Here is a 19,985-nt window from a genome sequence, read left to right on the forward strand (position 1 = left end):
TTCATATTTATTCCTGGCTCAGTATAAAAGTTGCTTGTTTTAGTTCTCGCTAAAACAGTCGCGATTCGAAAGTAATATGAACATCAACGATTACACCGATGCCAACCACAATAACGCTACTTTCCCTGTAGGGAATACGTGTAAATCGAAGGCAAATACGCCTGAGTTGATTAATGAGAAGTATTTAATGCAAAAGATATCATGCTTGAATGAGGATAATATTTCGGATTTTAACCTCCCTGGGGTAAATAAAATGCTACGGAATTAAATGCTTTCTACAAAATTACGAAACAATTTGTTATTTGAAATTTGTTTTTATTTTAATAACAAGAACAAAAAAAATCACGATGGATTATAAACAACAAATTGTTAACTACAGTTATTCTTACTAGTCATACAATATTAAAATAACTAATATCTGAATTAAGGATAACGTACATTTTTTTCTGAGCTACACTTCTTGACAAACAATAACACTTTCTATGCATTTTGTACACCAATAGATTTCAATTGTGAGGTAAAGGATTAGAACACATTACAATTAAGCAATAATACCGGTAAGTAAATAAACCCCAAACGAGTATTATTTAAAACTAATATCAATAAATAATCATAAATTACTAACTAATAAAAATGCAATAGTGAATAGTTTTTTTGTCATTTATATTTGTATGCTTTAAATTATTATTAAGATATACATTTCTAAGACGTTTTAAGAACAATAGTGTTCACAACAATGACTTTCAAACCCTTTAATTTAACGAGCAACCTTTGCCTTTATTCGTAATTTCCTTCTTATCTTCTTGCTCAAGAAACACGGTATTGTGGTGTTTTTTGTCTTTCAACCATTAATGAGAGATTAGTGGTAATAAGTTCGTGGTTAAAAAATGTATTTGTCTTTGGTAAAACTATACATTCTTTTTATATTAATAGTTTGTGGTAAAAGCATACGGTTGTTAATTTGTTTTCTTCATTTAACCATTGATAAGAGTGATATGGTTTAAGTGTATATACTTAAAAACTGTTTTGTTTATAGATAAACTTAAACATATTATCATACAAACGATAAATTATTTATTTACATTTGACAGTAGTAATAAGGCTTTCTAAGACACACCTATCTACCAAAACCCATATTATGAAATTTGTCATCAATAAATCCGACGATTATAATGTTCAAGATTAAAGCACCTTCTTAAAACTTGTTTTTGAATTCTTTACGCTAACATCTCTTCTGCAATACGAGTTGTTTACCTAAAAAGTTCAATGCCAAATACTTTGAATACTAAATTAATTGGGTATTAATTTTAGTATTAAATATTTCACTATGCAAGTCTATGAAGGAACCGTTACATAATGTATGTAAATGTATTGTTAATCTTATCATAGACTAACCAACTAATCTTATCATAGACTAACCAACTGTTTTATCTATGATATTATTTACCACGTGTATAATAAAAAAATACAACAAAATTACAACTGATATAACCTTTTTTTTTTAATATGTTTTATATTCTAATTAAATGTTTCTATACAATTTTAAAATTCATATAAATAAATAATAGTTTTCAACATAAAAATGAGCTTACAGCAGTCATATTGTTAATTTACAGAACACCCTTTAAGATTTGTCTATAATTTGTAACAACATTAATAATGTTAAAATACACATTTCCCCCTTGAGCAATAATGGTTTGAAAAATTATCACTATGGGAATCATAGTTTTAATGTCTATATAAACATGATTTATCAAACATTCTGGCCAGCCTGAGGCACTTTGAATACTTCGACAACATAATGCATGGAGCCCTCGAGACATCGTTCCAACTTTTAGTTCCTATCTACATTTAAATATAAAAACCACAACTTTATCTGTAAATATACTATGCATGGATAACTAGCGTTTTACTTAATATAAAAATACTGTAATAAATTCACCGTAGAAAAGAATAGAATGGACCAATTTGTTTTATTTTATGTTCTTTTTCAATGGTTTTTGTAAATATATTTATGGATTTCCCCAGATGACCTTCACCAGCTTGGGAATTTCCTCAGATGGCATTCACCACCTTGAAGTTTTCCCAAGATGACGTTAACCAGTTGGGAGATTTCCCTATATGACATTTATCAGCTAGGGGATGACCCCAGATGAAGTTCACCAGTTTGGAGATTTTTCCTTATGATTTTCGCCAGCAAGGGATATTTTCCCAGATGATAGTAACCAGCTTGGAAATTTCCCCAGATGACTATCACCTTGAAGATTTACCCAGATGACGGTCACCAGCTAGGGGATGACCCCAGATGAAGCTAACCGGTTTTTAGATTTCTCAGATGAAGTTCGCCAGCAAGGGAGATTTCCCCAGATGACGTTCGCCAGCAAGGGAGATTTCCCCAGATGACGTTCGCTAGCAAGGGAGATTTCCCCATATGTCGTTCGCTAGCAAGGGAGATTTCCCCAGATGTAGTTCGCTAGCAAGGGAGATTTCCCCAGATGTAGTTCGCTAGCAAGGGAGATATCCCCAGATGAAGTTCGCTAGCAAGGGTGATTTCCCCAGATGACGTTCGCTAGCAAGGGACATTTCCCTAGATGAAGTTCGCTAGCAAGGGAGATTTCCCCAGATGACGTTCGCTAGCAAGGGAGATTTCCCCAGATGTCGTTCGCTAGCAAGGGAGATTTCCCCAGATGACGTTCGCTAGCAAGGGAGATTTCCCCAGATTACTGTCACCACCTTGAAGTATTCCCAAGATGACTTTAACCAGTTATGGGATTTCCTCAGATGGCATTCACCAGCTAGATTTTACCTTTTTTGCTCTCTAGATTTTTTAACTAGTTAGAAAAGAATCCAGCTAATCCTGGCATATACATTAAACCCACTAATAGTTACCGAGAAAAGCGTCTGTTCGCTAACAAATACTTATTTGAACAACAAAAAACTCTTACACATCAATGTGTATTTTATTTTGTGATATCATGCCTAATTGGGAACCTTACTAACGACTTTTCACTGCAACTGAACTCTTGTGTGGTTTGGAACTTGCCACTATTGATTGAAAAACATTTGCTGACCAAATGAAACCTTTGAACTGATTGTAGTCGGTTACGGTATGTTCGCTTGTTCATGGTAAATGTGGGAGGCATTTAATTGCTTGTCTTACTAATGTGGGAAACCCTGTTTTGAATACACTTAACAAATATTATTATATGACATCACCTTATTTTTTTCTAATTTCCTACGCTCAGTAAAGATTTTTTTTAACGTAGTGTATTTTGTTAAAATTAAAGAAGCATGTATTACTTTGAATTCGGATTACTCTATTTTCAAAGTTAAACTGTAAACATTATAGTCTAAGACTACTTAATTTCCTTTCATTATAAATAAATAGTAACAATTAACCTCAGATTGAATCTCAAGGTGGTTTATTACCGAAGCAACAACGTATGAAAATACGCTAAGAGTAAACAACAAAAGGCAATCCGTGTCGTATACATTCTCCTGGGTAATATAAACTTGTTTGCATTCAAATGCTAAGTCCATATGAATATAGAGTAGCAAAAAGAATAAAAAATTCATGATTTAGAGTTTTAATTTTAAATATAAAAAAAGAACAGAGAAGCAGGGGAAAAAGAACTTAGCAATTTTAAATTTTAAAATAGGAATATTTTATCTATTGTAGTGAAAAATCTTCAATATTATTTTGTCTTTCTAGAAAACTGCATGCTTGTGTTCAATGTCTGTATCACAGTTTTGGATGTTAAATGTCTATAGAAACTCGAGCACTTATTTTTGAGGCGAACTTAAGACATCATTCCACATTTGTACGGCTAACCCTTCAAAACAATATGAACGAAGATAGTTTTATGAGATATTTAACAAATATGAAAGTGACATATAGTTTCCTTCTTTGGTAAACATTCTCCGTCAGTTTCACTTCGGGATTGTAACCATTACGTTCATCTTTACATCTTGATAAGACGACAGAAAACAGGTTTAGAAACTGTCCTATGAAATTATTTGAAAGAAATATTTCTTCCAGGACACATGGTTTAAATCCTACTGACCACTAAACTTTTGGATTTGCATGGATTAAACTTACTTCCTTATAGATGCATCATCAATTATCAACTTGGGAAATATTTGCCTTATCTGTATATCCGATGTTGCTAAATTAAAAGCGTACATACACAATTTTATTGCATGTCAAGTGACTTTTAAACTCATCCATCTATGTATCTACACTATTATAAAATTGAGGTTGTGTCTGTCTGGGCAGCTGTCACGACTAAAATAATAACATTATGCTTAGTGTCTCAGGATGACTTATAGAATAAAATGGTTTATATTACAGTACCTGTCCGTCAGTGATCCTATTGTTGTCGTCTTATGCGACCGGTTTCAGGATTAAAATCCCATCATCAGGCTGATAAGTGGGATACCGACGACCTCAACTTGAGTGACATGACATTTTTATCAGCCTGATGATGGGATTTTAATCCTGAAACCGGTCGCATAAGACGACAACAATAGGATCACTGACGGACAGGTAATAAAAACCATTTTATAAAATAATAAACCGATAAAGACAAAATTAAGCAGAAAGATTGATAGTCCACATATCTAGGAATGTCATATATTCAATTCCCTGAGTTCCTTTTGGGCTACGCTCCTTGGATTTCTACGGTTTTGAGGTGAGGTTTCCAAAAGTAAATATTAATATTGGTCTCCATGGAAGCATGAGAAAATTCACAATGTTTACCCTTGCATTGACATTTCAAGGTAAACAAGCAGAACTGCCAAATGTTCCCTTCACAATTTCAGACAGCTGATCCAAAGAAACTAAATATATTTAATTTTACTCAACTATGTAGAAGGATTATTTATGCTAAAACTGTATGATAGATAATTTTATTCTAAATCTATTTCAATAATTACGAAACAGATTTTTCTTCCCGTAGCGAAGCATGGGTTTTGCAGCTAGTTACAAACAATATTAAAAGTAATAATATCTATTGAAAAACATCATAATTTACAGCTATGATTTTTTTTAGTTACATACTGAAATGAATCTTTAGTTACTGTTATTTCTGGTATAATTAAGAGATGTTTTTGCAATTGTGTGAGTTTATTATAACGAGAACTAAAAATATCCCGATGACTCTAAAGTATGTAAAGTTAACATGAATCATTGAACATTGCGATTGCCTGCAGGACTTTGGTTAATTACTGTTCTGAATATAATGAATATGAGCTTCCAGCTAATGAAATGTTTACATACATTTTAAGGTTAAACAGTCCTTTTTGAAATTCAATTTGAAAACAAGGTGATTTACTTGCTGTTTGTTAAAAATGTAGAACTATATTTTTGTGGTTATTGGATTTAGGAGCACGTTTTTTATTATTTTAATGGATTTTATTATAAATGATTTATCGAATTTGTCAGTGTATGGTTGGTTGTATGCTAAAAATATTTTAACAATCTTTTGAAATAATACATCGGTAAATAAAACTCTCTTTATACAAAAAAGATTAACTTGTAAAATCACGTAAATATGTTCACCACAATAAACAAAAACTGAATCAAAACATGAAAAAACAACAATCAAAATGTATAAAAAAAAATTTAATTTACATGTGACCATTACCAGCAATCTGATTGACCCGTTGACTTTCCTAAAATTCTCGTTTATATCTATGAGCTGTGTTTTAAATAAAACTGATAACTTAAGAGTATTTAAAGACCCGAATTGCCTTTTGTTAACTTTTTTCAGCCCAGATTTTACGTTCAAACGGATCGAAAAAAACGAAGACTTAACTATATCTTAACAATTATAGATTGAACGTTATACAAATAATAATTTCTTTTAAAATTAGTCAAGACAATTCCTGTACAGATTTGACAATTGTGCTGCATACATGCAGTATGTATACATCCGTCCTGTGCTCTGCGGTTTACCACATTGCCTGGTCGATCATTCAATTGTTGATTGACTAACATTTGGTGAACGAATGAAACTGATGTTGCCTAATCATTGTTGTCAATGTAACGTTGTAACTGGCACCAGGGTGATTTTAAGTAATTGTAATTGTTATTGAGTGTCCAATAATCGATAGATTGAGCCGTTTAGAAACTCAAAAGGTTTTTGAACTTGTTGATAAATAAGCTACACTTTAGTTTTTTACACATAACATTTTTATCTTTTAAGTTTTACAACTGATCATTATGAAACTTGGTATGTATGTTGAGGTGATAAAGACCCATGTTAGAAAAAAAAAACATCTTGATAAATCATAAAATTTAAAAATGGCGGCCATTTTAATTTGTTAACTTAAATTACTAAAGAATGGCTGATTTTATGAAAAAAACTACAAAAACACTTTTATTTTGGAATTTTTAATTCCCTATCAAACGATACCAAGTTCAAAAAGATCGAATAAGAAATAGCTGAAATATAACGAATTTAATTGTAAAATGGTTTAGAAAAAGGCTAAGCTAGTCAGGTTAGCCCCATTTTACAAAATGCCAAATAAAAATATTGTCATTTTTTCATAAAATCAGCAATTCTTTAGTGATTTAAGTTTAAAAAATTAAAATGGCCATCATTTTTAAATTGGATGATGAATCAAGAGGAACATTTTTCCTAACATGGGTCTATCCTTAACATACTTACCTAGTTTCATAACGATCGGTTGAAAAACTTTGAAGATTAAAATATTACTGTGAAAAAATGGCAAACATCTGGTTAAAGAAGCGATTAAAAATATATATATTCTTGATTTTATGTTTGTTTTGACCCATTTCCTGGAGTTTGGCTTGTTACTTGCGGGACACCCTATTTTTATGTAGATTAAAATTCCAATAATAACGTTGTGGACTGGTAGTTTCATGATTACTAATCAAACCCTAATACTAAGTAGAGTCTGAAGGAGTTTACAGAATGCAGGATTTTTTACCTTGCTAATTACAAAGATAACAATCACCACAATACAAAGAGTTTCTTCAAGTAGAACATTATGCGGAAGTTAACGTTAAAAGGCAAAGTTGCTTATTAAGTACAGAGTTTTTAGAATAAACATTGTCTTTCCTGTTTAATTTTTATTGAGAAACTTAAGTGTTAATGTAAGGTTAACGATTTACACTGCAATAACACTTGTTAGAAAAATAACCTATATTAACCTCGACACATATTGAGATGGATTTATACGATTGGAATTTATTTCTATAGAATATGTTAATAGAAAGAGAGCAGGATCCTCAAGAGAATTGGTTTACAAACAGCAATTAAATAGAAAGCACAGGTTATATCACATACTATCCAAAAACCATTCGATAACCTTGTTCTAATTGTTTTAAATTAGAACTTTTTACAAAACAAAATACGAGTAATTTACCATTGAAAGATTTTTAATACCGCAGGAATTAAACTTTTCAGGAACAATATTAAACTATTATAGGTCAACAGTTCAACTGAGTTCTAAATTAATCAAATTAAATTTATTGTATGACATGGTGCACACCCAAACGAAGGTCTCAACATCGAAGAATTTTATACACTGACTATTATGACCTGAGATAATACTTATTAATTATCTTACACTCTACTGTACCTTTTCACCGACGTGGCATTTTCCTGCGTTGCCAGTTGGACGAACCTTTTCTACGTTGTTGTAGACAGCCTCTTTTCTTACTTTTAACTGTCTAGTAATTTTTTACCTTTACTCTAGAACTACCTTTTGACCGAAGCGACATCTCCCCGCTCCACCAGTAGGAGGAACCTCTTCTCCATCGCGTTAAAGTTGTGGTCAGCCTCCATAAGCAAGATATAACTTACTTGACCTTGTTTCTGCTTACTATCAACTACCTATTAATTTCTAACCTTTACTCTAGAACTACCTTTTGACCGACGCGACATCTCCCCGCTCCACCAGTAGGAGGAACCTCTTCTCCATCTCGTTCAAGTTGTAGTCAGTCTCCATATTTTGCAAGATAACCTACTTGACCTTGTTTCTGCTTACTATCAACTATCTAGTAATTTTTAACCTTTACTCTATACCTACCTTTTGACCGAAGCGACATCTCCCCGCTCCACCAGTAGGAGGAACCTCTTCTCCATCGCGTTTAAGTTGTAGTCAGCCTTCATATTTAGCAAGATATAAACTATTTGACCTTGTTTCTGCTTACTATCAACTGTCTAGTAATTTTTACTCTCTCCCCCTATACCATATGGAGAAAGTATTGTTTTCGTCAAAATTTTCGAGTTTGAGTTTTGAGTGGATATATTCGTTTTGAGTCCCCCTGGACCCAAATAAGTGGTTTTCGAAGTGATGTCTGTGTGTGTGTGTGTGTGTGTCTGTGTGTCTGGATGTGTACAGAGCTAGAGACTATACCTGTGGTCAGATTACGATGAAATTTGTTATGTAGGTTCTAATCCATGGTATCTCCAGGCGTTTTTTCATTTTTTTTAAATTTTGGTTTTTAATGGGGATTTTCCCATAAAAACCCAGAAAAATCGGATTTTTTCAAAAAAGAAAGGCCCGAACGATTTTGATAAAAATTTAGTATGTTATAGTCCTTTATATTCTGAACAAAATGGTACAAATCCGATTTCTGTAAAAATTACGGTTTAAAAGTTATTGTAAATTATGTTATTTTCCCATTAAAACCCCATAAAATAACAGAAAACCTGATTTTCCCAAAATTGGCTCGAACGATTTTGATAAAAATTTAGTATGTTATAGTCCTTTAAGTTCTGAAGAAAATTGTACAAATCCCATTTCCGTATATTTACTCTCACCGCTTACACATGATAAAGGTTGTTGACAAACTTACGGGAGAAAGTATGTGTCAGAATGCTGATACCGTTTATTAACTTTTACTCTAGACCTACCTTTTGACCGAAGCAAAATCTCCCCGTTCCACCAATAGGAGGAACCTCTTCTCCATCGCGTTCAAGTTGTGGTCAGCCTCCATAAGCAAGATATAACTTACTTGACCTTGTTTCTGGTTACTATCAACTATCTAGTAATTTTTAACCCTTACTCTAGAACTACCTTTTGACCGAAGCGACATCTCCCCGCTCCACCAGTAGGAGGAACCTCTTCTCCATCGCGTTCAAGTTGTAGTCCGCCTCCATGTGTAATGATGTTTGACTCTGGTTGACCGAGTCTCTGCTTCCTATCAACTCCTCCCTTGACTCTCCCGGCTTCATAGCCTAAAATAAATCTTATGAAAACTAACAGTATACAAGATATTAATTAGATGCATAAGATATCCTTAAATGAACTTTGTATCCTATAAAATAATTTAGTGTCTTCCTAGTGATGCCTAGCCTCTCACCTAACCGCTTACTAAAATAAATGCTATTTATTCTTAAAATCAATATAAAAATTACTTTTTGATATAAGTTTATCATCAGTGCAATAAAAATATTTATTCACTTAGTTTGCGTGTTGGGTTTTAAATATTATATATAGGGTGTCCCACGAAGAGGTTTAAACGTTTGACTTTATATTTCTTGCCTATTTATAGACCGATGTTTTTGAAACTTTGCATAATTTATTAAATATGTTTTAAAACTATTCTGGGAAAATTTCAGCTCCCTAATCCTCGTAGAAACAAAATGGTGGCATATTGAATGTTTTTTATTAACTAATCATATTAAATTAATTAATTTATTATTATTTATTAACTAGTGATAGATCACGGTTTGATAATTTTGGACTCTACTTTTAAGTTTTTCATCAGGCTATGTTCGAATTTCCTTATTAAAAAGCATTATTTCCCTAGGATGTGATAATACAAATATTTTACAAAACCAAAAACACTATTAGGCCTATAATTTGTTTAAAGCATCATTTTTTCAATATACCGTCATTTTGTTTCACGAGGGTTAGGGAGCTGAAATTTTCCCAGGACATTTTTTAAACCTACTTTATAAATTGTGTAAAGTTTCAAAATGTTCTGAGCATAAATGGGCAAGTAATTTTAAATCAAACTTTTAAACCCCTTCGTGGGACACTCTGTATACATATGTATATGTATCTGGACACTATATGTATTACATGCAAACATGTAAAGTAAATGTTATGTAATTAAACTATAACTAGGCCAAAAGGGAAAATACTAGTCATTTACTCTTCGTCAAATCTTTTCATGACAGAACATAATTGAAGTTTAGGCATGCCCTGCTTTCTTCGCATAAGAATAACATGCGATTCTAATAAACCAGATGCGTTGTATATTTAAGCTTTGTTACTCTATAACTTGTTTTCTTTTCTAACAGCATCAATTAACTACCTGATGAATGTATTTAAACGAAACCTAAATGACACATAAAATTAAATGCAAACTACATAATTTAAATAATTAATTTTAACCTCTTAATGTATAACATTAAAAATTGTTTTAAACAAATGATTTGGCATTTCAATTTCAATTATAATTTGAAATTATTTTCTTCATAAGAGTTTATGACATTGCATCATAATCTCAATTCTTTTGAACCAAATTCCTCTATTAAAAAAATTTTAGAAGCAAAAAAACATAGAAGTGGAAACATTTAAATTCGGTTGAAATACAAACCGACAAGTACAATTTAGAACAAACTCTAAATTTCCTCATAATTTTCAACTGAAAATCAAATGTTCTCAAATAGATCAGCTGAATCTGTTTTTGATGCTTAATGCATGATATGCACTAGGTCTGTAGGTAGCGTCTTGAGTATAAGTGGCAGGCCCCGCTGGCAATATTAGTACTGTCCTCATGTTGTATCTCCTGTATAGCAGGCGCTTCAACATCTTGTTTGTATTAGTGTTGCGCTCACTTAAAACAGTTATTTATATAATTATTTGAAAAGAGTTTGTATATTTCATGAACTTCTGGCCACACAAGTACAAAGTTTGTGCATTTTTGTAATAGACTAATTGGTGTTTTATCATAAAAGTATAAAATTTAGTAAAAAAATATTTATAATGTTAATAATAATCTTTGTGTTTCAATTGAAGGGCACGTTTTTTCATATCACAAGTACAATAGAAGTAAATAATAATAAATTTATCTTTTAAATTATACTAATAAATAACAGTACCAAAAATCTAAACAATTCAGTTATAATTAATCTCAACATAGTAGGTAAATGAAACCCTGAAAAATGTATTTGAAGTTTCAATCCCTGTAGTGTATACAATTTGTATAAAAAAATACATTTCTGTCGTGAATAATAAGAATTTAATTTACATATAACACGTTTAAAAATTATATTTATTGGTTTCATATATTTTAAGGAGATATAAACATTATAGCTTACTCAAACAAAGTAAAACACTTAAAGAAATATAATTTTAGTAAAATAAAGAACACAATAAACTCACCATGGTGATTGAAGTTTATTTCAACTTGAACTTTGATTGCTTGTTCATCGGATCGTTTTGACTAGTTTCTAAAAAAAATAGAAAGGTCTTAAGAAACGAAAATGAAATAAGATCCACATTTCTAAATAAGTCTATCTAAACTGTAAACGTTTGAATTTGCAACATAAATAACAGTACAAATCTTCTGAGAGAAAATAATTATTGTGTCACAGAATACGGATAATTTCTTTGGTTATACAATATTTAAAACCTCTCCAAGCTTTTAACATAACCTACCAAACGTAAGCTAAGTCTTTTTAATAGTTTGTATTAAACAATAAGTTAACATTTGTTTACCCCGAGTATTATTGATTGGTGTAAAAATTAAATAGTATTATTATTCACGGTGACCCTTGGTTGGAATATGTCGTTGATCAAATAAAACTATTACCTTATCCAACCTCGGTTGTTGGTATAAAAACGAGTTTCATTCCATAGAACTTCGTCAGGTCATTTAGAATGCAACCAGATCATCAATGTATGTACATTGTGTTATGTCAAAATATTCTTTGAAAGATTGTCACCATCACAATAATATTAACTTGTCATGCTTGTAAAAATAGTGTTATTTATTTATGTGTTTTCTTTGTTTTTCAGAGTTTTATTTAGTCAGTGGCAGTGATAAGAAAGTGCTGGCCAGCCTGTACAGTTCTATAATTTTTTATCCCATTTTAATCATTTTATAAACATGACAAGTTTAAATTGCATTATACATTGATGATGTGGTTGCATACTAAATGACCTGACGAAGTTATAAGGAACAAAACTATCTCTGATACCAACTATGGTTGGTGTAATAATTTATTGCCTGCCATGGTCTTTCTGAATAATTAACTGATACCTACAACATATGTTTTATTCTTTTTTTAAAAATATTGTAAATATTGTCATTGATTGTTCCCTTTGTAAAAATACAGATCAGTTAATAATTGTCCTTGTCTTTAATATTTGTAACAGTTGGATAAAGTAATAATATCAATAAATAGTATTAGGAACAAGTTTCAATACATTAAAAGTCTTAAGTTAACTATGCCTAATATTGATTGCCCAGTTTAAGATACCTTGTTCTCTATATTTTCATGATATTTTAGAACGTTCCATAAAATATTCTAATACGTTTTTTAAGAAATTATGGAAGTTTTTAAGTAAGTTGAATTTATTACTTGATTTCATATAATCATCCATCCCAATTTTTTGTTCAGTAATTATTAAAGTGGATTTAATTGAAGGAAATGATTAATTAATTAATCCGTTTTAGTTTTTTATGTTAAAACTTAATAATTCTTCTATTTTTTTTTAAATTAAAATACTTAGGCTTATAATGGAAATTTTGGTAGGTGAATACAACTGATACAAAGATTTTGTTAAAATATACTGTGTAATCTTTGTAGAAATTATTTTTGTTTTGAAAAATTTTGAAAAACCTTTTGTCGTTGACTATAAAATGTTAAATTCCACAATACTGCTTATATACAGTATATAAGCTATAAATAATGCAGTTTTTAATCATATACACTTTGAGCTAGATTGTGAATAATTTAGTCCATAAGAAGTTTAAAGTTATTTTGAACCAGCACAGTTTCTAAAAGGTCTCATTAAGGTTTTTTGTACATATATATTATACTTGAACTGGCTAAATCCTTAACATGAAAAAATATATCCACAGTGTATAATCAGTCAATGGTCTAAGACAGTATTCAATTAAATTCTTTTTATACTGTTGAATAACTTGTGTTTTGCTACTGCACCCCAACTAGTATGGTAAAATAATTAAAAATAAACACTCATTTAGTTAAAAAAAAGTACGTCCAAACTGTGGAAACGTTTTGTGTTTTTCGAAATAAATGTTACGAGTGTTTTAAATATCTCAATTTTATAGAGTATACTATATAAAAATAAGCAGAATTAGAAATAAGTATAACTGAACGACAAAATTGAATAACTCACAATCGTACATTGCTTACTTAGTAATAAAACTTTGGACTATTTTTCATCGAGAATAATAAAAAAAAAATGTCAGCCACTCCTATGTCTAACTAAATTAACTACGCAATCCATTAAAGGTATTTTTAGTACAAATAATTTTATGAACATGGATTTACAGCTACACGCTTCATTTGATGGGTTAGTTTATTCACAAAACACATCTAGAACAAAGAGTAAATGTAAAAGGTCGAACTTACCATGGGAAGGGTAGACTTAAAAGTGCGGCAACCAACGAGCCAACAATCCCATGTAATCCACTTAGCAGCAGACCTACATACGCGGTCGTCGCGAAAATGTGACCCTTCATCCGCCAAACAAACATGGAAGAGGAGTAGTCGTATAAAAACACACATGATGGAGGCACCAAAGAAACATGTCTTGGAGAGTATTTGAGGTGGCTCTTCTTAAACTAAGATAACTGTTGTTGACTTAAGATGGTAATTGTGTCTAGTTATGTTTGTGCTAAATCCCTTTTGGCATCTAGGGTTCTGTACTTATTTCACAAATTTATTATGATCTCCTGGGGAAAATTGCTTCTAGAAAAATTGCAATTCTAAGTTTAGCAAAGAGTGATAAAAACACATTTTTCATATTACACTATTCTTTAATGACTGTATTTTTTACACAAAACTTAATCCAGCTCTGTGCTTTTTTATTTGCGTTTGTTATTCTTTTGTTTGTTTGTATAGCAAATTAGTTTGTCTTGTACAATTATCAACATTACACATTCGTGGGACAAAGTGACAAATTAAAATCCAAAACTACAAACAATTGCTGTATTAGTATTACAGTGCTGACAGTCTATCTAAAGATGACGTTTTCACATCAAAATCGATTTTACTACAGTTAAAATCACATTGCTGCTGTTCAAAGATTCATATAGAAGTGGCTAATAAAATAAGTTTGTCATAAAAATATAAAATGAAATAGTTATTTTTACCTCAAATAGAGGGTTTTCACTAAGAAATCTCTTACGTTTTCTGATGAAGACGTTTACATTGTTTCTGTCCATTTATCGACCTCAAGCACACTGTCTGTCGAAACTGACAGCTACAGCGGTCTAATAGTGTTTTCCAGGAGCAGAAAAAATCAGACGAAAAAATCAAATGTTTCATCGAGAGAAAAGAGTGGATTTAAGTTGTATACGTTTTTATTTAGATTTCATAGAGCTATAAACACTTGAAAATTTGTTGTTCTTGTCTTCCCAAACTCCCCTCTCACTACTTCATAACCTAAATCTCCTATAATGTACTTTGTTTTACACAAAGGCTTATGAGGTTTGTTAGATATATTAAAAATTTCCTGTCTGCTCATAAAGAATTTCTAACTATATTAAACCTTGTATTATTTCATAACAAAAGTGTTATATCAATCTAAACATCTTTTACACTCATTGTTTAGTTAATTACTGCTATAAAGTATGTATGAAACGTAATGAACTAAAACTAGTTTGATGTCTTAAATTAATTCGAAATATAATTTAGAGATAAGTAAAAAATACATGTTCTCCCCTGTACATAAATGCTCAGAAGCAATTTTTGTTCAAACGTTCAATGAATTTTCCATACGAGCAAAAAATATTGCAACTTAATCTTTAATATTACTCTCTTCTAATTTTCACGTTGATTTATTTTGGAGAAATTTCAACGATTGTTAAGAGTAAGATGAATGTTACTCCTGTCAGATCTGACTTGAGAGGACCGCCAACTGTTTCTTACCCAATCATCAATTAGTGCCTTCATCATTAACCAAATGGACTTACAATCCTATTGCGAATTTTGGACTCAAATACCGAAATAAAAATAATAATAAATTATTGTAACAAATCACTTACAACTTACTTGCAACTTACTTAGTTTTAGTGAACTTACTTAAGTTGTTATTGTTGTATTATTGTTGTTTGTATTGTTGTATATAAATTATTGTGGTTTATATATTTATGCCTCAAATTGACCCAATAATTAAACTCTCGGAAATTTTATTTGAGAAGGTTGCAGATGATGCACAAAAGCTCCTCTATCAACTAAAACCAACGGATTTTATTCCCTAAGTACATAATGCCACCCTTTATGAATAATAGCCTAAAGTGTTTAAAACTATCCGGCTAAAGCCTCCTATGATATGAAGGGACTCTATATGTTAAGGGATTTGTTACAGAGGTCTATCAGTACAAAAACATTAGCAACAGATATACAAGCTAACCCTCACAATTCAACAGCATTGGCTGAAGCCTTCCAATGCTGTAACAGGCTCTAGTAGACCTTCTGGTTAGCTTCATTGATCTAACAAAAACCACTCACTCACAGAGTAAATAATGCGTTGCAAATATTTGAAATATTCTAAAAAATTGCATCTGGTTCATAACTTGAGTATTTTGATGTGCAATAGTTGGTTAAATAGTAATTATTTGATTTAATATAAAGCTTGACAAACATTTTTTTAAGGTTTTAATTTAGGTATATTTATAATAAATCATGTAAATAAGTAAGTTAAAATTAAAAATTTCAATAAACACACTTTACTGCTTATTTGTAGTTTAATACAAGAAAATAATATAAATGTTAAGTAATAATAATTAAAATATTACAACACCTTTGATTGAATCAAAACTTAAAATCTAAGCAAATATGCAATTGAAATATTCAGTATTTGCACTACGATTATTGTTTCTGTAGGACTCTTAACTTGACAAATATCTAAAGAATTTATCTTCAAAGAAATTTCATTTTTTTACTAAGTGAGACGTTTTAAACACATCAATCATTATTTTACTTTAATTCTACTCTGTATCCGAAGCAAGGTTCAAGTTCTTATGTAACAAATTATTAATGCAATACAATATCATGTATAAGCTAAGTTTTTAATTAAATGAGCCTGAAATCCTGCTCAAAGGAATATTGTTTGTTTTGTTTCTTTACCTAACACGAATTCCAGTATCAACACAATCTGTGTACAAAATGAGGATACATAAATTGTTTTGTCTTGTTTCTTTGTTATAGAACTTTGTCCTTGGCTTGACTGTTTCGCATATTAAATTAAAATAATCTTCATACTGTTCAAATTTGACATCTGTTAATGTGTAGTCGAAAACATAAAAAAAAACATGTTTGTGAATAGACACACTAATATATCATTCAATATTATCTTTGAACTCTATTAAAAGTATCTTTCCCCTTCTCTTACTGTACAAATTTTTATTTGGTAAATTTAAAATGGAACGATGGCGATCCTATTGTTACAGTTGTGATCATCGCCCAATCGGATAGTCTGTGGCCGATCCATTTCTGTCAACACAGAATCAAAACTTTCAGAACATATAGTTTACGACAACAGTAGTATCAATAGTAGTAACAAAAATATGGATGTTTTATTAACATACGAAAAATCAAACTTTATGACAACTATGGAAGAACTGCACATTTACAATGCATTTACAACTAAACACCACACCTTTCCAAATGCTCCCAATTTTAACTCGAATTTGAGTGATGATTTGTATAAATTGAACAGATAGGTTGTAGCATTGCACTTTTTGCAAGAACCATTTAATGTAAGATCAGAGAACTTGTTATTGGAAGGTAATTCACTGAGCAAAGCTCGGTCCTCTTGTGGTATTATTGTCTAGCTAAACTGCTAAGCTAGAGGTTGGGTAATATAAGCTTGAAGCCCCAAGTGTATCACATTCAATAAGTCAACTGTTGCATTATCACTCTTGACAAGGGTGTACAGGGTGTCTCTAAATGAAGTGTTTCAATTGGTTTTCCACCAACCTTACCCTTATAAATGATAAATCAAATTAAAGAGGAACTGAAATGCTTATACAATCCGTAAAGTTGTACATGTCAACGATATTTTATGCAGGACACGAATCAAAATAAGTCGCAATCATTCTTGAGTGCTAAGCCCTCCACACAAGTCCTTTTTTTATCAGGAAATATGTTCAGTGCAATTTTATAAATTTTCTTATTTTTAAATTGATTCATGATCATACTTGGTATTTTAGTAATTGCTTAATCTAGCCAACCTACAATTAGGACTTTTCAATAATTATTTGGAAGTTCAGTCTCATCCAAAAGTATTTCAGAAATAAACCTATACATCTTTACGGTTGTGATATGAATATTTTTAACCACATGACTGAATATTATTGTAGGTTAAGTGAGATCCAATAATTATACTTTTTACAAATTTAGTGACTAAGACTTAAAACACTTTAGAAGCTTGCCTCCGGATTACGTTGAATATATTAAATTGGTGTAAATACCTGCTTCGTAGTAATCCTACTGTATTGCATATTGACAATAGGATTACCACGAAGCAGGTATTTACACCAATTTAATACTTAAAACACCCTACCATAAAACACATGCAAAAGCAAATAGTCAGTAGTAAATCGTGAGTTTGGAAAATATCAAGCTTTTGGTTATAAATAGAAGAAACCTTTGAGTCAATTTTATATTTTTTACAGTTTTTTCACGCGACTACTGTCTGTGAGTCAACAACGTTTTGTCAGTATAGTTCAATAGACTACAAAAGACACTAAAGATTTTAATGAACATGCACTCGTCATAAGGCTTTCAGAGTGTTTTTCACAGTTGACCTTTTATGCGCCCAGCTTCAATTGAATGATTTTCAAGCAAATGAAGACCTTACAATCACATTTCTACCCAAACATGTTGGAAAACGCAAAAATTCCTAGGACAAATAAATGTGTCCATATTGAAATAGGTGGTAGGCCTACCAATAAAATTTTAACATCGCAATACTATTAGCCTACCACTGTAAAATGTATAACACGTTTAATAATAATTAAAATAATCGATTTAGTAGAGTCTTGTAGCGTAAAAATATTTCCAACTCATAAGTTAATTATTTTTTATTACTTTTAATTACAGTGCGAAAACCCTTAACATAATGAGTATCATTAATAAACTATGGGGTCTTTGGCTGAATTATTTTTAGAGTAGAATATATTTACCTAATTCCAATCTGTTTGAAAAGACAGTTAAATTGTTTATTTGTACTCAAGACAAAGCTGTGATAAGAGCTACCAATAACTTGCTACACGGTCCAAGCCAGGGTTCCCGACGACAAAGTAACAGTTGTAGCCCTCTTTTGGAACGGAAAATTGATAGACGAAAAAGTCATTGTGTTGAATAATAAGGTCGAAGCTTTTGAAGTCAGTAAAGTTTCTTAAGCTAGTGAGTTTAGGATGAGTAAAATAAGTTGAAAGTTTTTCTATACAGTTTTATTTTTTCATCGTAACAACTATGATAAGCTCAAAACAAAAACCAAAATCCAAATAATCTGTAATTTGTTATAAACTAAATCCATACCTTTGGCACAGTCCCGGCGAACGACAAAAACTAGCACACATCTTCAGCATTCTGCAGGGAGAAAATACCTCTGGTAAGCATTTATTAATTTCTGCTAAGTATATAGCAAATAACGGAGGGCTTAGAGTGCCTTAGTGCGGAATTCCTCTCCATGTAACTCGTTTTATGGTTGCTTATAGACATCTGGTGTGACCTGTCTACAAGCCATTTCTGGCAGTGTGTGATTCGTGTTTTATGTTATAAATGTACATTTTTCTGAATAGGTATGACAAATTGCCTAGAATGGCATAACCACTAGAAACGTCGAGGGCTTTGAGGATTTCAGTTTTATTGAAAGATCGAGCAGATTCAATGTCAAGACTTAAGTTAATAATCTGCACAGCACCGCTTCTTCCTGAAGTCATATCGTGAAGGAGGGATTTTTCGGAATTTTCCTAATAACCATTAAATCCTTCTTTTAATCATTGTATTCATAATTTTCATAAACACTGATATTAAAGATGTTGGACGATATGATTTTACATTATTATTATCTTTATTTGGCTTTTGCAGGCAACGAATTTATCCTTTTCCATTTATTTAATACTCATTTTCAAATGTATCTCAAGAGCTTCTTTCGGTGAATTCCTTATTATACTATATGTAATTAAGCCATTAAGTGGTGCAGTATCTTCATTTTTCATTTCAGTTCATCCATTAATTCCTTCATGTTGAAATCCATTTCAAGTATGCTATTTGTGTCATTAATTATAGATGCGACAATCTCTGTTGCATTGGGTACATAATCAGGGACTGTATTTTGCATAAAATCTTCGGCAAGGTCTCCGTCTTCTTTTATTGGTGGTAGAATATCCCGATTCTGATTGGGTTGAACTTTTTAAATTACTTCGCAGGTGTATTTAATGTTATTTTGCTCCTGTATTTAGTAGCACAGACCATGCCATCCTCGCTTTATAGCATTCTGTGTAACATCCTTAGCATTTAGTTGTGCCTCTTGGATTATTTTGTAGTTAACTGGATTCATTATCATTTAAATATTCAAACTGAGTCGCTGTATTGTGACGGCCCTGGATCATTCCACCATGGTTTGGATGTAAACCTTTTTTACTAGGAATTTCTCAGTTTGGTATCGTTTGATTTGCAGATCTATTAAAAATTTCTATCAAGTTCTCCAGTTGATCTGTAGCGGGAACATCCTCAATATTCTTAGAGTATTCCTTTACCGTCTTGGTATATTTAGGCAAAACTTCTTTT

The 19,985-nt window shown here is 31.2% G+C and overlaps 1 protein-coding gene across 2 annotated transcripts in view; it reads right to left on the reverse strand.

The window, feature by feature from the left end:
* The window catches only part of LOC128986133 (transient receptor potential protein-like), a 60,143-nt gene extending 46,527 nt beyond the window's left edge, over positions 1 to 13,616 (reverse strand). The window contains exons 1-3 of one of the 2 annotated variants that reach the window (XM_054406293.1): positions 13,593 to 13,616; positions 11,371 to 11,438; positions 9,052 to 9,212 (exon numbers count right to left, since the gene is read on the reverse strand). In XM_054406293.1, coding sequence (XP_054262268.1) covers positions 9,052 to 9,212; positions 11,371 to 11,373 — 164 coding nt within the window. In that variant the 5' untranslated portion in view covers positions 11,374 to 11,438; positions 13,593 to 13,616. Of the gene's footprint in view, positions 1 to 7,731; positions 7,809 to 9,051; positions 9,213 to 11,370; positions 11,439 to 13,592 lie in introns of those variants that run through there. The other variant, XM_054406294.1, reaches the window with a different exon arrangement.
* Between the last annotated feature and the right edge of the window lie 6,369 nt (positions 13,617 to 19,985).

This window comes from Macrosteles quadrilineatus, unplaced genomic scaffold, assembly GCF_028750875.1.
Source record: "Macrosteles quadrilineatus isolate MER2022 unplaced genomic scaffold, UCM_ALF_1.0 Scaffold_2__2_contigs__length_208266976, whole genome shotgun sequence".
Lineage (NCBI taxonomy): Eukaryota > Metazoa > Arthropoda > Insecta > Hemiptera > Cicadellidae > Macrosteles > Macrosteles quadrilineatus.